Raw genomic sequence first — 20,314 nt, 5'->3', positions numbered from 1 at the left:
CATGTCATGCTGAAGTCTGTCGGGTAAAACAAGAGACATTCTGCTGTTTAATTTACACTGATTCACTGTCACAGGCCTCTGTATATATTTGGTGTATGCATAGAGTTGCATTACAACTCATTTTAAATGGTTCAACGCAAAAAATATTTAGTAGTTTGTACATCTGGTTACATCTGGATTTTCTGGTGAATGCATTTTACATTACATGAAAAATATGTCTAGGGATTTTGTCAAGGAAGTAAAGAGGAAGATCAAAACACCAAACATCACGAGACGATTAAAACAACAGACTCACCCTAAAGGCTTCGGTTTGTGCGTGTCTAAAGAGTGCAGTTGGCAGCGTTTGTTCTTTTTACTCTTCGGGATGGAATCAATGATGTTGTTTAACTTTGACCTGCAACAAAATGAAATAAACAGCACACGTTAACATTAAAGACAACACTGATACATTTTTACAGGCAAGATCAAAACTATTCAATCGGCATATCCTTTCCCTTACACAATACTCTGACTGAACTTCCATAATGTGTCATTTCCATATGGTTGGGACTCAAAGTCCCCATAAAATCACTTTTAGGTGGGACTAAACTGCGGAGGAAAAGCTAACTGAGAGCGCCGTTAGACACTAACGCCCGTTTCACACATACTCCGTTTGCGGTGCGTATCCGGTACAGGATAGTGCTTTCACATATGCTGCGTTTGCAGTGCGTGAGCTGTACCACAAACACTCGCTATTTTTATTTCAAAATCAGAAGTTATGCAGCAATAGCGTGACCAGTGACCAACAGTCCTGTTTTCACGTCCTGTCCTGGCCGTTTTTTATAAAGTAATGTCCTGGATTAAAAAAAATAAATAAATAAAATAAAAACCCGCTGGAAAAGATCAGCTTTACAGCAAAATATAGGAGATGAGCAAACAAGGAGGATGAGGAAGAAAAACAGGATAAAGAGGAAGAAAACTAGTTCGTTTTTGTACGTTTGTGAGAGGTATTTTTGGTCAATTTGAAGGTATTTATTTTAGTTAATTAATATTAATATATTTATTTTTCTAATAGGTCTACAGAAGAGACATTCTTTTTTAATCATTATTTCATTAATTATTTTTTAAACCAACCTGTCATAATAAAACATATTGAGTATCCTCTGAGAAGCCTAGGCTATCTGAATTTGTGTCTTAATAACAATTTTCTATCCACAGAGGGGGCATAGCCTATTTTAATTGTATTGAAATTAATAAGGCATCTTTGAGTAAACTTCGAGTATCATTTGTTTTCTGGGCCATAGTATCCTGGTTTTTGGTAATCAAAATATGTCCACCATATGCAGCAACTTTTATTAAAATAAAAGTTTTGCCATGGCTTTGCGATTCTCTTTTACAAACTTTAATGGACGCATGCTCGTTTAAACACGATTTAAACAACGAATGCATACAATTCCATGCATTACTTGATTACTTTTACAAAAATATGAAACAATTAAATATACCTTTATGGAGAGATTACTACATTTTATTGAATTAAATGCATTTATGGTGAAACTACTACATTTCAAGGTCAATCTGAGATCATTTTGACCACGAACCGTGCGCTGTCACTTTATTTCTGCGTTTGCAGCACAGCAGAAATAGACTCGGTACGGAAACGATCTCTGCACTGCTGTATACGCACCGCAACTGGAACGGATCGACGGACTGCATCCGCGCGCAGTGTGAAAGCTCTAACCTGTTAACATGGGTACGGAAAAAAATACGGACCGCATACGCACTGCAAACGGAGTATGTGTGAAACGGGCGTAAGAGTGTTTGCAGAACTCACCCATGAACATAAAAGAGTGTGTAGAGCTTCCTGGGGTCAGTGAGACACGCCCGTGTGACTGACAGCACTCCGGAGGATCCCACAGTGAGCGGTTCGAGCGCGAAGTACCCAGAGTCCGTCAGCTGAGAGAAGAGGTGCTCCACACTGCGCCGGCAGCCCACGCACGGCACCGATTGGGCCAGAGCGCTGATGACCTCACGTGACATCACCATCAGCGCCATGTTCAGGTCCTGCGGCTTCAGCAAACTGTGGTGCTGGCGGACAAACACACGAGGGAAGTGAAGCTTGATGATACTTTATTTCATACAGCGCCTTTCAGAAAACTCACGGTCGCTTTACAAATAAACCTGACATAGAAACATTAGAAATAAACTGAGCATAATAGTGGTACATAAACATAGAAATCAAGGGAAACGTGTAGCAAAACTATATGTTTTAAGGTGGGTTTTAAGCTTGAGGTCTGACTATTATTTTGTCATTTCTGCACTGAAAAAAAAATATTGTTGGTTTAACTTAAAAAAGTAAGTAACTTGGTTACATAAAACCTAAAATTTTAAGTTCTTTGAACTGGAAAAAGTGAGTTAATACAATGAAGGAGAATGATTTAATCATCAGAAACTCAAAATTATATGTTATCTGAACTAAATAAATTATTCAAGTTGATTTGACAAAAGAAAAAATGTTGTGATTACTACACTGTAAAAAAAATATTGTTGGTTTAACTTAAAAAAGTAAGTAACCTGGGTTGCCTTAAAATTTTAAGTTGATTGAACTGGAAAAAGTGAGTTAATACAATGAAGGAGATTAATTTAATCATCAGAAACTCAAAATAATAAGTTATCTCAACTAAACAAATTATTATAAAGTTGATTTGACAAAAGAAAATATGTTGTGATAACAAATCTTGAAAATATTTTTTTACAGGGTGTCAAGCTGGAAAAATGATTCAATTTTTCCACACACATTTATTGGTATTTTTTTTGAAAGAAGTCTCTTCTGCTCACCAAGGCTGCATTTATTTGACTAAAAATACAACAAATAAACAGTATTACTGTTAAATATTATGACATTTTAATAGAATTGCTTTCTAATTTAACATATTTTAAAGTGATATTTATTCCTGTGATCAAAGCTGAATTCATCATCATTACTCCAGTCTTCAGTGTCACATGATCCTTCAGAAATCACTCTAATTTGACGATCAAGAAACATTTATGATTATTTTCAATGACTGGTAGTGTATATTACACAAATATATATTTTAAAATATTTTTCGATCCAATACTGCATATAATGCTGTTAGTAAGAATAATTTCATGATTTATCCCGAGTGTAGGCATTTTAAAATGATGATATGATGCTCAAAATATGTTTATTATTATTAATAATGTTGCAAACCTGATCTTTTTCAGGATCCCTTTTTATTGGTGCATCCTGACATACATTTCTTCAGTAATAAAAATAATTTATCAAAATCAACAAATTGAAAGAAGTACCACTTTGTGTTGCATTACAGTAATGAGATTTATGGTGCAGCGGCTTAATTGTCATGAATATTAGTATTTTTATTTAATAACATTTTTATGTTACAGATTTGGTGCATGTTTACACAACAACAATGTACTAAAAATAGAGTTTTTCCTCTAAAAAACAAGTTTTGCATACAGGCAACAACGTCGTCAAAACAATCCCTGTTCCCACGTAAATACGCTGTATTTTGCTGCCAGGTCATGTGTATGATGTCATCGTTTTCAAAAATTCACGTTTTTTTTTTGTCGTTTACACAGAAACGATAACAGTAACTTTGAAAAGTTGGCGTTTTCAGGATCCAGGCTTTAAAGTGAAAACAGCATTGTGGAAACGCAGCTTTAAATACAAATAAAATACATGTTCCGATTTCTTATTTTTGCTTTTAGGGTGAAATATGACCCAGACGTGTTCTTGAAAGGTTGGAAAATTGGAAAATGTCATTGTTTACCTCAATAAACTGCTTCATTTGTGAACTGTTGATCTGATAGCTGTCAAATTCCAGAACACTGTCAGGAAACTCAATCACCATCTACAAAAAATACAACATGTATACAATCAAAATAACACAACACTTCCAAACATAACACTGTCTGTGACTTTAGTTTGCATCAGGGCTGCACGATTAATCGCACTTTAAATCGATTTGGCTTATCGCGATTGTGAAAATGCAAAGGCTGCGCAGATTGTCATTGATGATCGGCTCTTAAATGTCTAAAAGCGCTGTGAGTTTAAATCACTTAAAATGTGCAACTGAAAAAGCAACACACGTCACCTTTGTCACCTTTGACATGTCAGAAACATTTATGAACCTCCTGTCCAACAAAAGACAACATTTAATAACATGCTTTACTCACACAGAATAAGGCAGTCGTGTATTTATAAGTCATGTTTAATCAACAATCAAAGCGTTTAAATCTTATGTTTATTAAGGCTGTCACTTTTGAGAAAAATCTAATTCGAACAGATATCAAATATCAAGCACTGCAAGTTGTGACCCTTACACGTTTGGTCTAGCAAGATAATCTTTACAAGTTAATCCAAAATTTATACATTTTGAAGCCTATATAAAGTTTAAAAAAAACACAAGCGGGTTATAACTAGTGTGTTTTATGTCATAGATCAAAACGTGAAAATATTTAGAGGCTTTGTTCACCACAGACCTTATTTCAGGCGATTTAGCAAAAACCCATTCAAGGGAAACGGAAGTGCTAAAACGTTAACTCACTTCCGCGTTTTGGCCTACAAAGTGACGTCATAACTTTGGCACTCTATTATTCGCTTGATTTGGTCATGGGCCTACGCTACAATAAGTTTAGAGCGCCCTCTACAGGATGAGATGGCAAACAACACAATAAAAAACAAACGGTCTAATCATAGACTGTAAATAAATGCGCACTTTAAAAAAACGAAGAGTTGATTTATAGTTTGATTTCGGATACTTCCCGTCAGGTTTGAATGCATATTCGAATATCGAAAAAAAAAGTGACAGCCCTAATGTTTATTCAGCTACAGCAATGATGGCTTTTCCAGGAATGATCCACTTCTGTGGCGGGGCATATTAGGCGTCTGTATGTGAGACACCCTCTGGCGTTCAGATGAAGCAGCATTTACTACCGTTCACGCGCACTGCCGAACTGTGCATAAAATAATCGCAAATTGCGTTGCAGTTTCGTTGCAATTAATCATGCAGCCCTAGTTTGCATCCAGTAAGCATATATAAGTATTTAGTGGTACTTGCAAAGGCAAACCTCTAAAACTGGTTTGATGGTATTAGCCAATTGACTATAATACCAGGAACATGCGAAACCAATGAAATGATCTTACCGTGAGTGTGTCATCGATGTACAAGGGAATCTGGCGTGCAAGAAAAAGATACTCCTCTTCCCCGTCCCTGCAGACAGCCACCAGACGAGCCATGTCTCCGTCCGATCAGCCTGTTCGTGATAGGAGGAGGAGAGTTAGCAAACCCTGAGGCATCTGGGTGGTTTGGCCCTAATTTTCATTCTGTTTTTAATGTGCTTTAAGATAAACCATGTGTAAGTTCATAAGTGGACGGCATTGCTGAGTATTTCCTCCTTAAAACCAAAGACAGTTTCAAAAACACGGCTTAAAATCTGTGTTTCTGACGTCACAAACGACCTTGTAACCAATCAGATCAACGTGTGATCGTCAAAAAGAGGAGATTATGGCTATGATTACAGTTATGGCTCTGAAAAAGAGGCCAACTAGGCATGCCGATTGTATAAATGTAGTTTTAAGTGTCATGTTGATCAATACGCCATTTCATGTTGCTTTTTATTGGCTAGTCAGTAGACATAGGTCGTAGAAGCTTACACACTGTGAGATGATCATGCTAAATTTATGAGACTGTCAGAAATTATTGCAGGCTATCTTTGGTCGCAAACCCCGTCTTTGAACATCTCCCTCACTATATACGACATATATGATCACCTTTTAGGAGATGACCACAGAAATCGCCATGATTGGCCATCTTTCATTTGGGTCAGCCCAAAACCAGGCATATAAGGCACCAAAAATTATAAACACTCCAGTCATCTGATTGTCGACCAGATTTCTAGGAGACAAGCGTGTCGAGGAAGCCGTCGTGAAGCCAAACGCCCTCATGGAAGAGGAAAGCTTTCATGTTTACAACTGTGATAATGAGCGACAAATAAACGCTAAAGTATGTGAAGGTCACGGCATAGACTCTTTAAAATACGTCCAGCCGGCCTGTTATTGTAGGGACATCGACTTTACATTTCACACCCTAAACATGGCACTGAATAAAACTAACTGCTTTAGATGTCAATCAGAAGGCCTCTGGATGGTCCTTGGCCAATGAAAACTGCTTTATAAATGGTACCTTTGCATCATTTGACCAACCATACGAAACTTTGTAATTTTATTCCCCCTAATGCTCAACCTTATACTCTGATAGATAATATCCTGTGTTAAAGACTCAATTTCAATTCATTTGCAGTCTTTCCCAATGGATAATTTGCATTACAGCTAGGATTTAGACATTAGTATTGAATTAGACAAAGAAAACGGGAGGCTGTTGTATCTATTTGTGCAATATTAATATAAGTGCAAACAGTGTTAGCAGCTTTGCTAAGGATTATTAGCTTACACATGCCATATTATCAGTCTACAGAGGCTTAAACACTTATTATACCCAACTCTACACTCCAGTCTGAAAGAGACGCCGATGTACTTGTCTCACATTCGCATTTATACTTGTATACAGTTTCCAAATTAATTCAGGAACTCTTCAGAGGTGTGAGAGGTCAAGCCACATTACGACAATTAGCTGCTAAACAAACACAAAAACCAACATCTCAAAGCTCTGAAATACTAAAATAGACATTTTAGATTATAATCATATAAAATCAGCTCGACTGCCTGTTGTCATAACAACAATTACACAAAAAGAGCTGTGATAATCGCACTCATGTTCCTTACGATGACACAGATGCTAATTAGCCTGCTAGCCAACGAAATGCTCACATCTTAAGACTTAAACGAATCATTTTAAAATGTGTAATGCTGTAAATGTTGCAGGGATGGAAAGAGAGATAATGTTACAAAATAAACAGACATGTTAGTGTGTCGAGCTCGCGTTAGCAGACGGCTAACCTGAGAAACTTTTCCAAGCTGATTAGCATGCTAGTGCTGTCAGAGCCTTGCCTGCGCGAGCTGCAACTTTAAACCCACACAAAGCATGTTTTCAAGCACGCTATACAATGCGCAAATGTACTTTTAGCATATTAGAAGACATTTGAATTCAAAAGTGTCCTGCCAAAGGTGTACTTTGACTGACGGACTGACAAACTCCGCATTTATCCTCCCCGTAACGTCACTTTTCAGCCATTATTGCAGTTAAAACAGCGTCTAAATACACAAATATCAAGCAGAAGTTTTGCTACACACCTCTTTTCGATAGTTGGTTTCTTTTTTTGGACAAAAACAAACAAGTGCGACAGAGGAGTATGTGGCAGGCGAATGTTCGATGACCTTTGGCCCCCTGATACGTCAGAAAGTAGTTCCGGGCTTTGATTGACACATGGGTGGAGACGAGACTCTTCTTCTTCTGTGGATTTACTGGCGGGTTGCAAACCAACTAAAGGGAGATTATTTTGAGCATAATTTACATTATTAGGAGCATAATTTACATTTTGGTAAATATGATATGATAACTAATCTAAAACCACTTACTTTTCTAATTGTGTATGCATCGCACATTAGCTGATATATTAATTAATTGACTATGAAATGAAGACTACATGAAAATAAATAGTTTTTCATTTTGTTTGCATAATTTGGGATATCATCAAACATTAGTACTTTGAATTTTTTTTATAATTATACATGCAGGTTTTATGATTGCATTTGATTAAATATAATTTATTTCAGACTCCATGACATATTTGTTTAAAATGGATCTTATAATTATTTTACAATTATTTTTATGACATGATTAAAAGTTTACTTAAAAGACGTTGGAATAGTAAACATGTTTCCTAATTCTTTTCTAATTATTATGCAATTATGATCGCTGGACTACATTAAATAATACAATAATACATGGAAATAAACATATTTTGCATAGTTTTATGACATAATATCAATTGAGTTAAAATAATTTGGAATATTAGCAAACATAAGTATTTTAATATATATATATATTGTCAAACTATTAATCACGATTAATAAAAGTTTGTGTTTACATAATATATGTGGGTGCACTGTGTATATTATTTTGTATATATATAAATACACACACATGCATGTATATTTAAGAAAAAAATATTATTTATATATAAAATATTTATATATAATATAAAGTATATATAAATCTATATACAGTATATACATGAAAATATTTCTTAAATATATACAAACATGTGTGTATTTATTTATATAAAATAATTATACACAGTGCACCCACATATATATATATATATAAAATTAGTATACATGCAGGTTTTAATGATTGCATATTTGTTTAAATACTACGTAATTTAAAGTATGCATGACATTTTTGCTTTAAAATTGATCTTATAATTATTTAGTATACATCAGCATTTTTCCTAATTCTTTTCTAATTATTATGCATGCAACTTTACAACCTGGTACCATTAAATAAAAGTCTGGAATGGAATATTTTAAATCCATTATTAAAAAAAACTGCGATAAAAGAAATATTGGCCAATTAGAGCACATAAAAAGACAAAAATCTAAATCTCTGATGTGATGTGATGTCCACGTTATGTGCATCTAATACTGCCATGAAAACTTCTTTAATATTTGATAAATAACACATATAGTAACATCATATTTACAACGTTTTTGCACACAGAGATCCAAGCTTAAAATAAAGGTGTTTACCAGAACTTAATGGTTATTTTATTAACATGCAAAATGAATATGACCAAGCTGTTCGTGAACATATACAGGAGCAAAACACTCACGCCTACAGCATCACTGGCCTTCAGAGTGTCTACGAACACGTTGGTCAAACCCGTCATGACATTCGCCAGCAGGAAATATAACAACTGGTTCCGGTTAACAGACTGTATGAGGCATAATGCATCCATATTATTTCTCATTTTCTTGGGATGTGGACACCACGATGCAGACACAAGTGAAAAATTAGAAATGACTTTAGAAAACAGTAACACTAAATCACCAATGCTTAAACATGACAGAAAGAACATGGCTTGCGCTACAGTCCAAACGCAGAAGGAAAGATTAGCCATTCTGCGTGAAACCGGCTCGATGCTTCTCTGGCACACGTGTAAAGCCAAAAACAAGCCGAGGCTAGTCAACAGAAGGTTACGGGTCACTCGGATCCAGTCTTGAACTAAAGCTCTGCTTTGCATGAGGTAATGTCCAATCTGAACCCCAGCCATGTAGATGGCAATGTAACCCACGACTGAGAAGATCCCCTCTTTGTTTTCCTCCAGGAACCCGCTGCGATTACCACCGTGAACGAGAAAGGCCTTCAGACTTGTTGTTTCCAAGATAACCTGGTACGTTCCCCCAATGAACACAGCAAGAATCCCCGAGGAGTTCACCGGGAAGAGAGCCAGAAGTGCGGACGCCACCAGTCTGACGATGGCTAACGTGAAGAAAAAGTTCCAGTGAACCCCATACTCCGTCACATGTTCGTGATAGCCGGATGATTTAACGCTTGCAAGCCTCACGAACCCTAACAGGACCAAAGGCCAGACCGAAACAAACTGACTGATCTTCGATCCTCGTATCGTCTTTCCTCTTGCTTCGGGACACACCAAAGCATTGGCGATCACATACGCGCCCACACCGAAATCCATCACCCCCGTTCCATACGTCTCTGTTTTCGCGTAACGTCTTGGGAACACGCTGAAATCCACAGCTAGGATGCTTATGGCGGTCTTCACGTTGACTAGGACGCGGAACACGGTGACAAACGGGACTTGGTTTGATTCGACTCTGCTTTTCACGAACTTGTCCATCGTGTCGGAGAAGGAACCGCGCTTTCCGTTCTTGTACACGAGGTACAGGACAACGGAGTCGACCACAGCAATGCCCACGATCACAAAGTGAAGGATGTCGCTTAACGCGGTGCACGACAGGACCAAAGGCATTATTAGAGATGTGAAGTCCAACAGGAGATGGGATGCACGGGATAACGGGAGAATCCCGTTTCCCAGGTGGAAAATGATCAGGAAAAGACCTCGACTGAGGAAACACAGCGGGGCTAAGAAGGATCCCAGAGAGACCTCCGTCAGGCTCGTGCCGTTCAGATTGCTGACAAACGCAACTTTCTCGTCTGGGGATGCCATTGTCTGTAAAAAGAAAGAAACATTGATTTAACATTGATCATAGTTTATTTAGATTATGATACACAAATTTTTGATGAAAACATTGCAGGATTTTCTCCATATAATGGACTTCAATGGGGTCCAAACGGTTCAAGGTCCAAAAGACAAACTTCAGTGTTTCAGTGCAAACTGTTCAAAGGGCTTTAAACGACAACAGACGATGAATAAGGGTCTTATCAAGCGAAACCATTGCAAAGTTTAAGTTTTATAAGCTCAAATGGTCACCTTGGAAAGACATGGACATCTTATCTTATCTTGGATGACATGGGCGTGAGTAAATTATCAGCAAAAGTTGTTTTAAAAGTGAACTACTTCTTTAAAAGATGTTTTCTATGTGAATATATAGTAAAGTGTAATTTATTCCTGTAAATATTTCCAGTCTTCAGTGTCACATGATCCTTCAGGAATCACTCTAATAAGATGATTAGATGCTCATGAAATGTTTTTTATTATAATCAATGTTAAAAACAGTTGTGTATTTTTTTCAGAATAGAAAGTTCAAAAGAACAGCATTTATCTGAAATAGAAAGCTTTTTAAAAATGATACACAACCGTTCAAAAGGGAATCAATATTTTTTCAGCATAGATGCATTCAATTCATCAAAAGTTACAGTAAAGACATCTCTAATGTTAGAAAAGATTCTACTTCAAATAAATGAAACAGTGATTTCAACATTGATGATAATAATAATAATAAAGAATATTTTTTTTGAGTATCAAATCATCATATTAGGATTATCAAATTATACTTTAAAATATATTCAAATAGAAAGCAGATATTTTAAGTTGTAATTATTTTAATTTATCAAATAAATGCAGCCTTGGTGAGCAGAATATACTTATTTAAAAAAAAAAAATATCTTACCTGTTCTCAAAAATTTGAACGGCAGTGTATATATAGTATATTATATATGAATTAATAATGCATATTAATAATGCATTTATGTTAATTGGTCAAAATGTTGTCTGATTCGTATGGTAGTCCAATCCTAAATTTGACCATGGTAATTTTGATCTCAAGAGGAAATAATTCCATTTAAGCGATTTAATCAAGAAACACACTTTTGTCATGAAACACTATTATATAAAATGTGACTTACCTCTTCCCGTGTGATGTGTAGTGAGACTAAACTACAGAAAGCACATTAATGCAGTGGTCTGTCAGGATAAACCGGTTTAACACACTAAACAGGGACTCTTATGCATCATTACTGTACTTGTATCTTTTCATTAAATAGTCGAAATGCACATTCCTCTAATAAATCGTTTATTTTTCATTCATAATCCTCAGTTTATAACAAAGTGTCGTCGCACATTGGCACTGGAATGTATCTCTTCCGCGTTGGGCGTGGCTTACATGAAACGTCACTATATATGGGCGGCGACTGTTCTTGAGTGACGTTACTGCGCGTGTCAGTGCCCGCCGGTGTGAGTCGCGCGCGAGAGGGAGTTTTGTCCTTCACTGAGGAATTTTCATGGCTGAAAAACATTAAATAACGGCAGAGATATGAACAAGTAAATACCGCGAAACGCGTCTTTCTAAAGTTTACAATCATGGCGAATGTCAAACAGAAGCTTTTATTCCGAAATAAAGACGTTTCGACCGTTATAAACACTAACGGCTCTGACGGGAGTTTGGAAAAACCTGGAAGACCAAATCGACAGAAGGAAAAGGTAACGTTAACGCTACACTAACTTTATTTTTCCCTGCTCATTTAATACGCTCACCTCACTTTTTCTTTACGTATAACAAGGTTTAAGATTGATCATCAACAAAAAAAGGAAATTAAACTGACAAACTGAACAGGAAAATTAACGTTTATCTGAAAGCAACAAAAATCCTTGTGTTATCAAATATTACAAACATGGTACTGAATTATTGTTTATGTCCATAATATTCAGATGGTACTTCAAAGAGTACCATGGTAACTGTTAGCCTATTACAAAGGCAAATGCCCCAAACCTGATATTATGATATTAAAAAAACTTGGTTGTACAATCAATGGTTCACATAAGTATTCATGCATAGTTTTCTCAATTTGTCATCACAATGAATTTTTTTTTTTTTTTTGTGACAAGAATAAACACACACATATATATTGATGGGGGAAACACAGATCAATATTCTCAAATGTCATTGTAAATAATAATTTAGCTTATTATTATTCCTGTCCTAACAATACATGTTTTATTTTAAAGGAAGTCATTAAAAAAGTCAGGCCCAATAAACGTCACCCTTGGCTAGTTTTCTAATGCGTTTAACAATAAATAATTGTTGATAAAGTTATTTACTGTGATTATATGTAACGTTAATCACTAGGCTAGATGAATCGTCTTGTTTTTCCGGTGTTACTTCATTTGCATATTCATTGACCTGGCTTGTGTTGTCATTGGCGGATTAAGCAGTGATGCAGTTAATCTGAAAAAGGCTAGATTATTCAGCAGGTCAACCTAATCTGCGCATGCGCACAAAACTACCCATGCTCTCCTTTTGGCATAACTTTATATGAGGTTAAGAAAACATACAGTCTGTCCAGGTTGTTTGTGTGCTTTGTTTGATATGTTCATTCTAGTCTAGTAAAGTTGCACTATTAAAGGTCACCCTCGGGTATTATGTCTAGTTTAGTGCAGATGGTTTGTTTCTCATGCCCACAGATACAGTCATCATCTCATTATTTCCAATCTATTATGATTCATAACTCCAGTGTTGGTGCCAGCCTAGGAGTTGAAACTGGATCATGTTTAAATGTAATCGATTTGTTAGATGTTTCTGAATTAATCTGTCATTAGTCAATGTGATCTCTGAGTCTGTACTTAACCAGGTAGTGTTGCTGTCGTTTACCTTGTTAATTGGATTAGGAGCAGGCCTGTCCAACAGACGGCGTGTACTGTGTATAATTAGCTTGTCTTCTTCAGCCTGTCCTGACCCTTCTCAACACATGCTGTCATTAAACATGTGGATTCACAGCAGAATCTGAGGAAGGGCGTGCAACTTAATTTATTACACTGTTTATACCTGATTTTTTGGGTATAATTAAAATTTAAATTAAATTTTCCGATTTTAAATCCAAATCCAAAACATTTTTGAGACCCTGATTACAAAAACTAAAGTATCCTCATTAAAAACCATTTCTCAAGCACACAATTATAATGATTTCCTGATTCGATTACGATTATTGAAGTCCCGGTTCGATTGAAGTTCGATTACAGTTGTTTTTCGATTATTAGCGATTATTGATTTTCCATATCACAACACTAAACGAAAATACAGTAGACCAACGTATGATTATATTAGCAGCAGCAACATTTTGGTATTAATTGCACTTTTTATTTGTTTGATATTCAATGAAAATGTAATGATGATTATACATATGAAACTAAATGTGATTGCTTGCTGCATCAGTACACAGTCAGTGAGTGGACAGTTATTTCTGAAGGCATGCTCTGAGCAGATTTATTTGCATTATGCAGGTAAATGGACTGACAGAAAAAGCCCAGGGCTTCGGGAAACCTCTCAATGATTCACTGGAAGTGGACATCAGAGACTTCCTCATCGATGAAGCTGAACTTCACACGTACGATGACCTCACTAAAGTCAACCCGGTCACCCCCTCTACAGGTACAGTGTGTGTGTGCAAAAGCAATTCAGATGATATTCTTTCTGGATTTTGATCGCCTGATTTCAGTTTTAGCTTCTGAAATTCTAGGTTGGATCTTGAATTCTGATTCATAATATCAACCATGGAGCTGCACAATCAATCGGTAAAAGTCAAAGATCGCATTTCGATTCAATCACCCACTGGTTGACGATCACACGTTGATCTGATTGGTTACAAGGTCGTTTGTGACGTCAGAAACACCAGCGATTTCAACCCGTGTTTTTGAGACTGTCTTTGGTTCACTGCAGTTTTAAGCAGAAAATACTCAGCAATGCTCTCCACTTACACATGGTGTGTCTTAAAGCATATTAAAAACACCACATAGACATATAAACAACATTTAAAAGCTTGATTTTCACCTCAGGGGACTTTAACAAAATAATACAAGTAGGGCTGGGCGATATGGCCAAAAAATCATATCTCGGTATTTTTTGGTCAAATGGCGATATACGATATATATCTCGGTACTTTCTACGTTTTCTATTTAGATAAAGAAAATCTTTATATTTAATATATAATACAGTGTTTCCTCTACATTCATTCTCCCGTGGCGGGCCGCCACACTTAAAATCCTCCCGCCACGGCTGCAGCTTCTCAGTGACGTCCGATATTCTGCATAGTATTATGTTATTTTGTTAAGCCCCACTAAAGGCATAAAAAACTTTGTAAAGCACAATCAAGTTGTCACCCTATATTCCAAGACTTCTAAAGTCATTGCATAATGTGTAATTTTAGTCGCTAAGTTAAAGTTAACGGAAAGTCATCTTGCCTCAGTCATTCTCCATTCAGAATTCACACAGCTCGTCGCGTTCGTTTGCGACACGACGACACTCTCTTCAAGGTCAATATTCCCATTATTATACTTCATTTGTAGATAAAGCATAAAGGTCTATGGTTTTCATAAAATGACTTTATCTTGCTGGAGTGGAGTTTATTGCCCATACCTTTCACATTCCCTTTATGTAAGATTACAGCATGGAGTCGAGAGAGTGCTATTGTTCTTCATGCGCACTGAAATTTAAAACTGTTAAAAGAAAAGGCTCAAAAAACTGTTGCATATAGAATACACTAAGCATTAGTGCTGCACGATTAATCATATCGCAATCGTAATAGCGATCTCAAACCTATGCAATTATATATAACGCAAAATGCCGCGATTTTATATGAAATAAACAAATTAGGGCTATTAACACAGCATCTCTTCTTTTTTGTCATCCTTTGACTAGTGTTACACGATCCTGTTCTTATTCGTGCAAATGCCTTTTCGCATTTTGCACGACAAGAACTGAAAAGCTGCCTGTGAATGCCCTAAATGAGACTCGCAGAAAGACGCGCGCCATAATGCGCATGCACTGACGCGTGCCAGATTACAGTTCTCTTTCGAGCTTGAACGAACAATAACACACACAATTATGCCAAAATGTCGTTTTGTCGAGTATCTTCATAACGTAAGAAAAGTCTTAAGGATGAAAGGAGTTGTGCTATGAGGCGCATGTGAGGCCGCGTCTCGGCAACGGGTGCTCTTAAAGGGCCAGCAGCGAATAAAGCGTTCTGTCAGTCAAGTTAAGGATTATTCTATATATAATTTATAATTCATGCAGCACATACTGTTTGATAACTTTATTCAATTTCTGTATCCTACCTGTTAAGACAGGAAGGGCACAGGTAAATATGGTTTTTATTATGGGTTTATGTGGGGATTGTTTGAAGTTCACTTAATTTAAAATTTGTTAAAAAATTTTTTTAGCCTAAATTTTTTTTAAAAAGTTGATAGCTTTCACTGTAATGATGGTTTGGTTGATGGTTTATTGATCATTATAGGTGTTATCAATCATTTAGTTGTTGTCTGTAGTTTGAGTTGAGAAATAAACATTAATACACAGAATGATCACTAATCTGTGTGTGCATTTTACTTTAGAACCAAGCAAGTTGGACTCATGAAACCATTTTATTATATCGGAATCGCATATCACAATTGCAATATTGACCTCAGTAATTGCAATGGCAATATGACATTTTCCCCAAATCGTCCAGCCCTACTAAGCATATTATAGATATAATCCCTTCGCTATGTTCTTTTCAATGTGAAGCATTGCTTGCTGTGACTTGGTGTTGCTTCAAGTGCATCATTCTGCACACGGGATGCGCATGATCGATTATAATACTTTGGGGAGACAAGGCCCCCCCACCGGGGAAATGGGCCTGCCCCCACAGCTTGGAAAAATCCTAGAGGAAACACTGTATATATATATATATATATATATATATATTTCACGTTCTGCCCAATGATATCCTACAAACAATGTTGATATTGAAGGATATGGAAACAAATATAAAATAGGCTATGCAATATATTATGTGCAAAAAGCATTTGTTTTTAAATTGACTAAAGGCTAAACTAAAAATGAAAATAAAAACAAAAGCACAAACTAATTATATTAGCCTGCATTTCGTTACCCCATTATAATGGTCACTTTAATTAAAAATATATACTTGTAGGTTTAAAATTCCACATATGGCACATTTATTTTCTCCAACAACAAATATTTTAGCAATATGTTTATTTTAGTTAGTTTATTTTAGTCATGTTTATATTATTGCGTACGTATAGTACTATTCACGCGCATGCGCACGGCGGCGCTCGTTCAAGGAAGCATGAATTTTAGCGGAGATTCACTTGCAGAAGCCCTAAATACAAGTAACACGAATAACTATTTGACCTTATCTTATATTTCTAGCTTTTCTGCTATCGTGACTCAGTGTTTAAGTCCTGCTGTGGTATTTGTGTGTTGTACAGTGCTGAAATGTCTGCAGGCCAGGTACAGCGCGAAGGTTTTCTACACACATGCCGGCTGTACGCTGATCGCCCTAAACCCTTTCCAGCCCATCCCTCACCTGTACTCTCTGGATGTGATGAGGGAATATCACTCCGCCCCTCAGCCTCAGGTAAACTCAGACTCAGTACATCTCAGACATTAACATGTAGAAGTTACAAATGCTTTGCTGTGGACGCCATGGCAAGTTTGTATGGTCATATCATACTGTATGTAGGGCTGGGTGGGTTTGACGCTTCATGCCATGTATTGGTAGATTTATGTTAAGTATAGCAAACTGCATTGCAGAAGGCAACTTTATTGCACTAAAAACAACAGCTTTGTTGAATGGGAATTATTTGGTAACACTTTACAATAAGGTTCATTAGTTAACATTAGTAAATGCATTAACTAACATGAACTAACGATGAGCAATGCATTAGTTACAGTGTTTATTAATCTTTGTTAATGTTAGTTAATACAAATACAGCTGTTCATTGTGCGTTCATGTTAGTTCACAGTGCATTAACTAATGTTAACTAATACAACCTTTGATTTTAATGACGTATTAGTAAATGTTGGAATTAAGATTAACTAAGATTAATAAATGCTGAAGCTAATGTAGTTAACTAATGTTAACTAATGAACCTTATTGTAAAGTGTTACCAATTATTTTGTATCCTTGTATTTAACGAGGTGTAACTGTAGGTTATTGTACAACAGCTTCAAGCATGGCTCAGACGTTTCATATATTTAGTATTTGCGTTATCAAATTGATCAAAAATAGACATTACTGCTTGAGTATGTAGTACAGAACATATTTCTTGGTTAAATTGTTGTTGAGTGAAGCAAAATAACTACGTTGTGATTATCTACATTAACCAAGATATAAAGATTTTAAGTCATGACACACATCTCCAGTAGCATGTTGTCTTTTGAAACTAGAGATCTGTGTTGTTAATGCATAACAGATGACGGGATGATCTGCCTTTTGTCATAGCGGAGGACAGTGTCAAAACAATGTTTGCACACCTGGTGTGTTCAGTGGGACTCAATATGAAGTCAATGAGTCAGTTTTTAACTTTTTATATTTTAAACACGGTCTATAATGCCTTTGTTGCGTCTTCTGGTCCCCAGCTGCCATTAATTTGTGCAAAAAAGTAAAATACAAACTATTAAACTATTATTTAAGAATTGATCTTTTCGTATTTACGCCATGAACAATGCTTGTTCTCCTCTGCATGTTTATTTTGACATCTGAGAATGTAAAATTGCAAACCAGGAAGTTGGATATAAGTAAACTGAGGTCACTCTAGATGATATTGACTTGAGTAATATTTTATGGCCATTTTCTGGGACAGGTGAGGGTAAATTATATTATGGTGGGTTCACAGAAAGCACTGTTATATAGAAGGCAATGTTAAAGCGTCTCTTTGTACGTAGGAATTTAAGCCACACATCTTCATCGTAGCAGAAGAGGCGTATAGGAATGTGCAAGGCCAGGTGGAGCCCATGAACCAATCGCTGGTCGTCTCTGGAGAGAGCGGAGCTGGGAAGGTAAGTGGGAGTCACGGTTCGGTTCGATTTCGGTACAATGGAGTGAAAAGCAAAACAAAAATGCAGAAGGCATTTGTATAAATGTCTTTAGCCTTGTATTTTTTAAATAAGTTTTATTAATAAAGGCATAGAACCAGTTTATATTTGTAGTGCACTGACAATAGTTTTATATAATTAGTTTATTAATTAAATTAATAAAAATGCTAAAAGACCTTGAGATATATTCGGTAATTGTACCTGAATGAATTTAAAATTAATTTGCTATATTTCAGTGCAATATTTGTTTTCCTTAATTTTAATTAACCCTAATAGCACCACAGATTGTTTTGAAATGGGGTTGGATCAATATGTTTTGCCTTTAAAACTGTGTGTGTGTGTGTGTGTGTGTGTGTGTGTGTGTGTGTGTTTTTGGTTGGGTGACAGGTTACAGTTTGACATGAGTTTAGAGTAGGACAAAAGCACAATGTTGTGTTTTATTGCGAGTGTACACAAATATAAGTAAACACTTTGCAGTTTGAATGATGTCCCGTATGAACATATTTTTATATTTCCACTGTCTGATCATGCCCTCGCCTCTCTCTCTCTCACACACACACACACACACACACAGTTTGATCGTGCCCGCGATCATGCTCTTTCTACAGTCGAAAAGAAATTAAGGTTTTTGATGAAAACATTCCAGGATTTTTCTCCATATAATGGACTTCAATGGGAACCAAACGGTTCAAGGTCCAAAAGAGAGTTTCAGTGCAAACTGTTCAAAGGGCTTTAAACGACACAAGACGATGAATCAAGCGAAATGATTGCTCATTTAATAAGTAAATTTTATTTTTATAAGCTTTTAAAGTTTAAGTTTTATAAGCTCAAATGGTCACCTTGCTCTGTTCTGTGATGCACGTTCGTGACTCTCCTGTTCGAATCTTTTTTCGTGTCATTTGGTTCATTCAACGAACAAAATGAACGTTTGGACCCCATTGAAGTCCATTATATGGAGAAAATCCTGGAATGTTTTCATCAAAAACCTTCATTTCTTTTCGACTGAAGAAAGAATGACATGAACATCTTGGATGACATGGGGGTGAGTAAATTATCAGCAAAAGCTTTTTTAAAAGTGAACTACTTCTTTAAGTGATTTAAATATCCAAGTTAATTCTGCTTAAAAATGTAAAGCTGCAACTTTTGTTTTTTACAGTGTTGTTGGCTAACGATGCTTTTGGGAAAAAGATCAGGCTAAAATTAACTTGTTTCAAATATACTTGCTGTTTGTTTTTGACATTGTGAATGAGATTCTTCAGAAAGATCTGCATGTTAGAAAATTATTAAAGTTTATAAAGAACATTTTATGTTCTGAATTTTGCTCTTAATATAAAAATGCAGGAAAGTTGTCTGTCAAGCTCAATATTTCAAACACATATTAAGTTTAACACCAATCAAAGGGATTTAGACCACATCTTCTCTTCAGACATGGACGTCACGTTGTCTGATGAAGTATTATGCCACTGTGGCCGCCTCGTCTCAGAAGTCCCAGAACACTGTTGAGAAGATAGAAAAACGAGTACTGGACTCCAACCCCATCATGGAGGCGTTTGGTGAGAAATACTGAGAGCATTTAATGTTGTACTTTTGTTTCTTCTATGATTTTCAGTGATATCCTAAATTGATTTCCCTTCATCCCCAGGTAATGCCTGCACATTACGCAACAGCAACAGCAGTCGCTTTGGAAAATACATCCAGCTTCAGCTCAACGGGTCAGTTTCGTCGACTTCAGGCACATGACCCTAAAGCATCTTGTGATTGTTTTAAACCACTGTGATTTTATATTTCAGCTCTCAGCTGCTGGTTGGGGCGTCAGTGCATACGTATCTCTTGGAGAAGACAAGAGTGGCTATCCAAGCACCAAATGAAAGAAATTTTCACATATTTTACCAGGTGAAGTAAGAGCTAGCATTCACAAAACCTACCAGTAATAGAAATACTACAAAAGATACCCATTTACAGTAATGCTATCATGCTAAGGCCCTTTATGTGTACATCATCAACAAACATAACCGTGTGTCCGTTAGACAATTTTGTGTT

General features: G+C 36.2%; 3 protein-coding genes across 5 annotated transcripts in view; 1 reads left to right on the top strand and 2 right to left on the bottom strand.

Annotated features, from left to right (window-relative positions):
- ggnbp2 (gametogenetin binding protein 2) overlaps window positions 1-7,442 on the bottom strand; it is a 19,640-nt gene extending 12,198 nt beyond the window's left edge. The window contains exons 1-5 of one of the 3 annotated variants that reach the window (XM_089130652.1): window positions 7,274-7,442; window positions 5,168-5,277; window positions 3,792-3,872; window positions 1,814-2,067; window positions 296-394 (exon numbers count right to left, since the gene is read on the bottom strand). In XM_089130652.1, coding sequence (XP_088986778.1) covers window positions 296-394; window positions 1,814-2,067; window positions 3,792-3,872; window positions 5,168-5,260 — 527 coding nt within the window. In that variant the 5' untranslated portion in view covers window positions 5,261-5,277; window positions 7,274-7,442. The remainder of the gene's footprint in view (window positions 1-295; window positions 395-1,813; window positions 2,068-3,791; window positions 3,873-5,167; window positions 5,278-7,273) is intronic. The other 2 variants (XM_039661603.2, XM_039661602.2) reach the window with 2 other exon arrangements.
- Window positions 7,443-8,726: 1,284 nt separating this feature from the next.
- On the bottom strand, window positions 8,727-11,605 carry pigw (phosphatidylinositol glycan anchor biosynthesis, class W). The gene is made up of 2 exons (XM_039661464.2): window positions 11,310-11,605; window positions 8,727-10,173 (listed from the first exon to the last, which is right to left on the bottom strand). Exon 2 carries the CDS (start codon window positions 10,168-10,170, stop codon window positions 8,728-8,730), a length of 1,443 nt encoding a protein of 480 aa, XP_039517398.2. The 5' UTR covers window positions 10,171-10,173; window positions 11,310-11,605; the 3' UTR covers window position 8,727.
- A 20-nt stretch (window positions 11,606-11,625) lies between these two features.
- Window positions 11,626-20,314, top strand: part of myo19 (myosin XIX) — a 32,811-nt gene continuing 24,122 nt past the window's right edge. The window contains exons 1-7 of the mRNA XM_039661566.2: window positions 11,626-11,883; window positions 13,681-13,828; window positions 16,666-16,814; window positions 18,125-18,238; window positions 19,701-19,827; window positions 19,917-19,986; window positions 20,065-20,167. Coding sequence (XP_039517500.2) covers window positions 11,764-11,883; window positions 13,681-13,828; window positions 16,666-16,814; window positions 18,125-18,238; window positions 19,701-19,827; window positions 19,917-19,986; window positions 20,065-20,167 — 831 coding nt within the window. The 5' untranslated portion in view covers window positions 11,626-11,763. The remainder of the gene's footprint in view (window positions 11,884-13,680; window positions 13,829-16,665; window positions 16,815-18,124; window positions 18,239-19,700; window positions 19,828-19,916; window positions 19,987-20,064; window positions 20,168-20,314) is intronic.

Source organism: Pimephales promelas, chromosome 4, assembly GCF_988280905.1.
Source record: "Pimephales promelas chromosome 4, fPimPro1.hap1.1, whole genome shotgun sequence".
NCBI classification, from domain to species: Eukaryota; Metazoa; Chordata; class Actinopteri; order Cypriniformes; family Leuciscidae; genus Pimephales; species Pimephales promelas.
The sequence above is the reverse complement of the archived record's forward strand: the minus strand, read 5'-3'. Positions and strand labels throughout refer to the sequence as shown.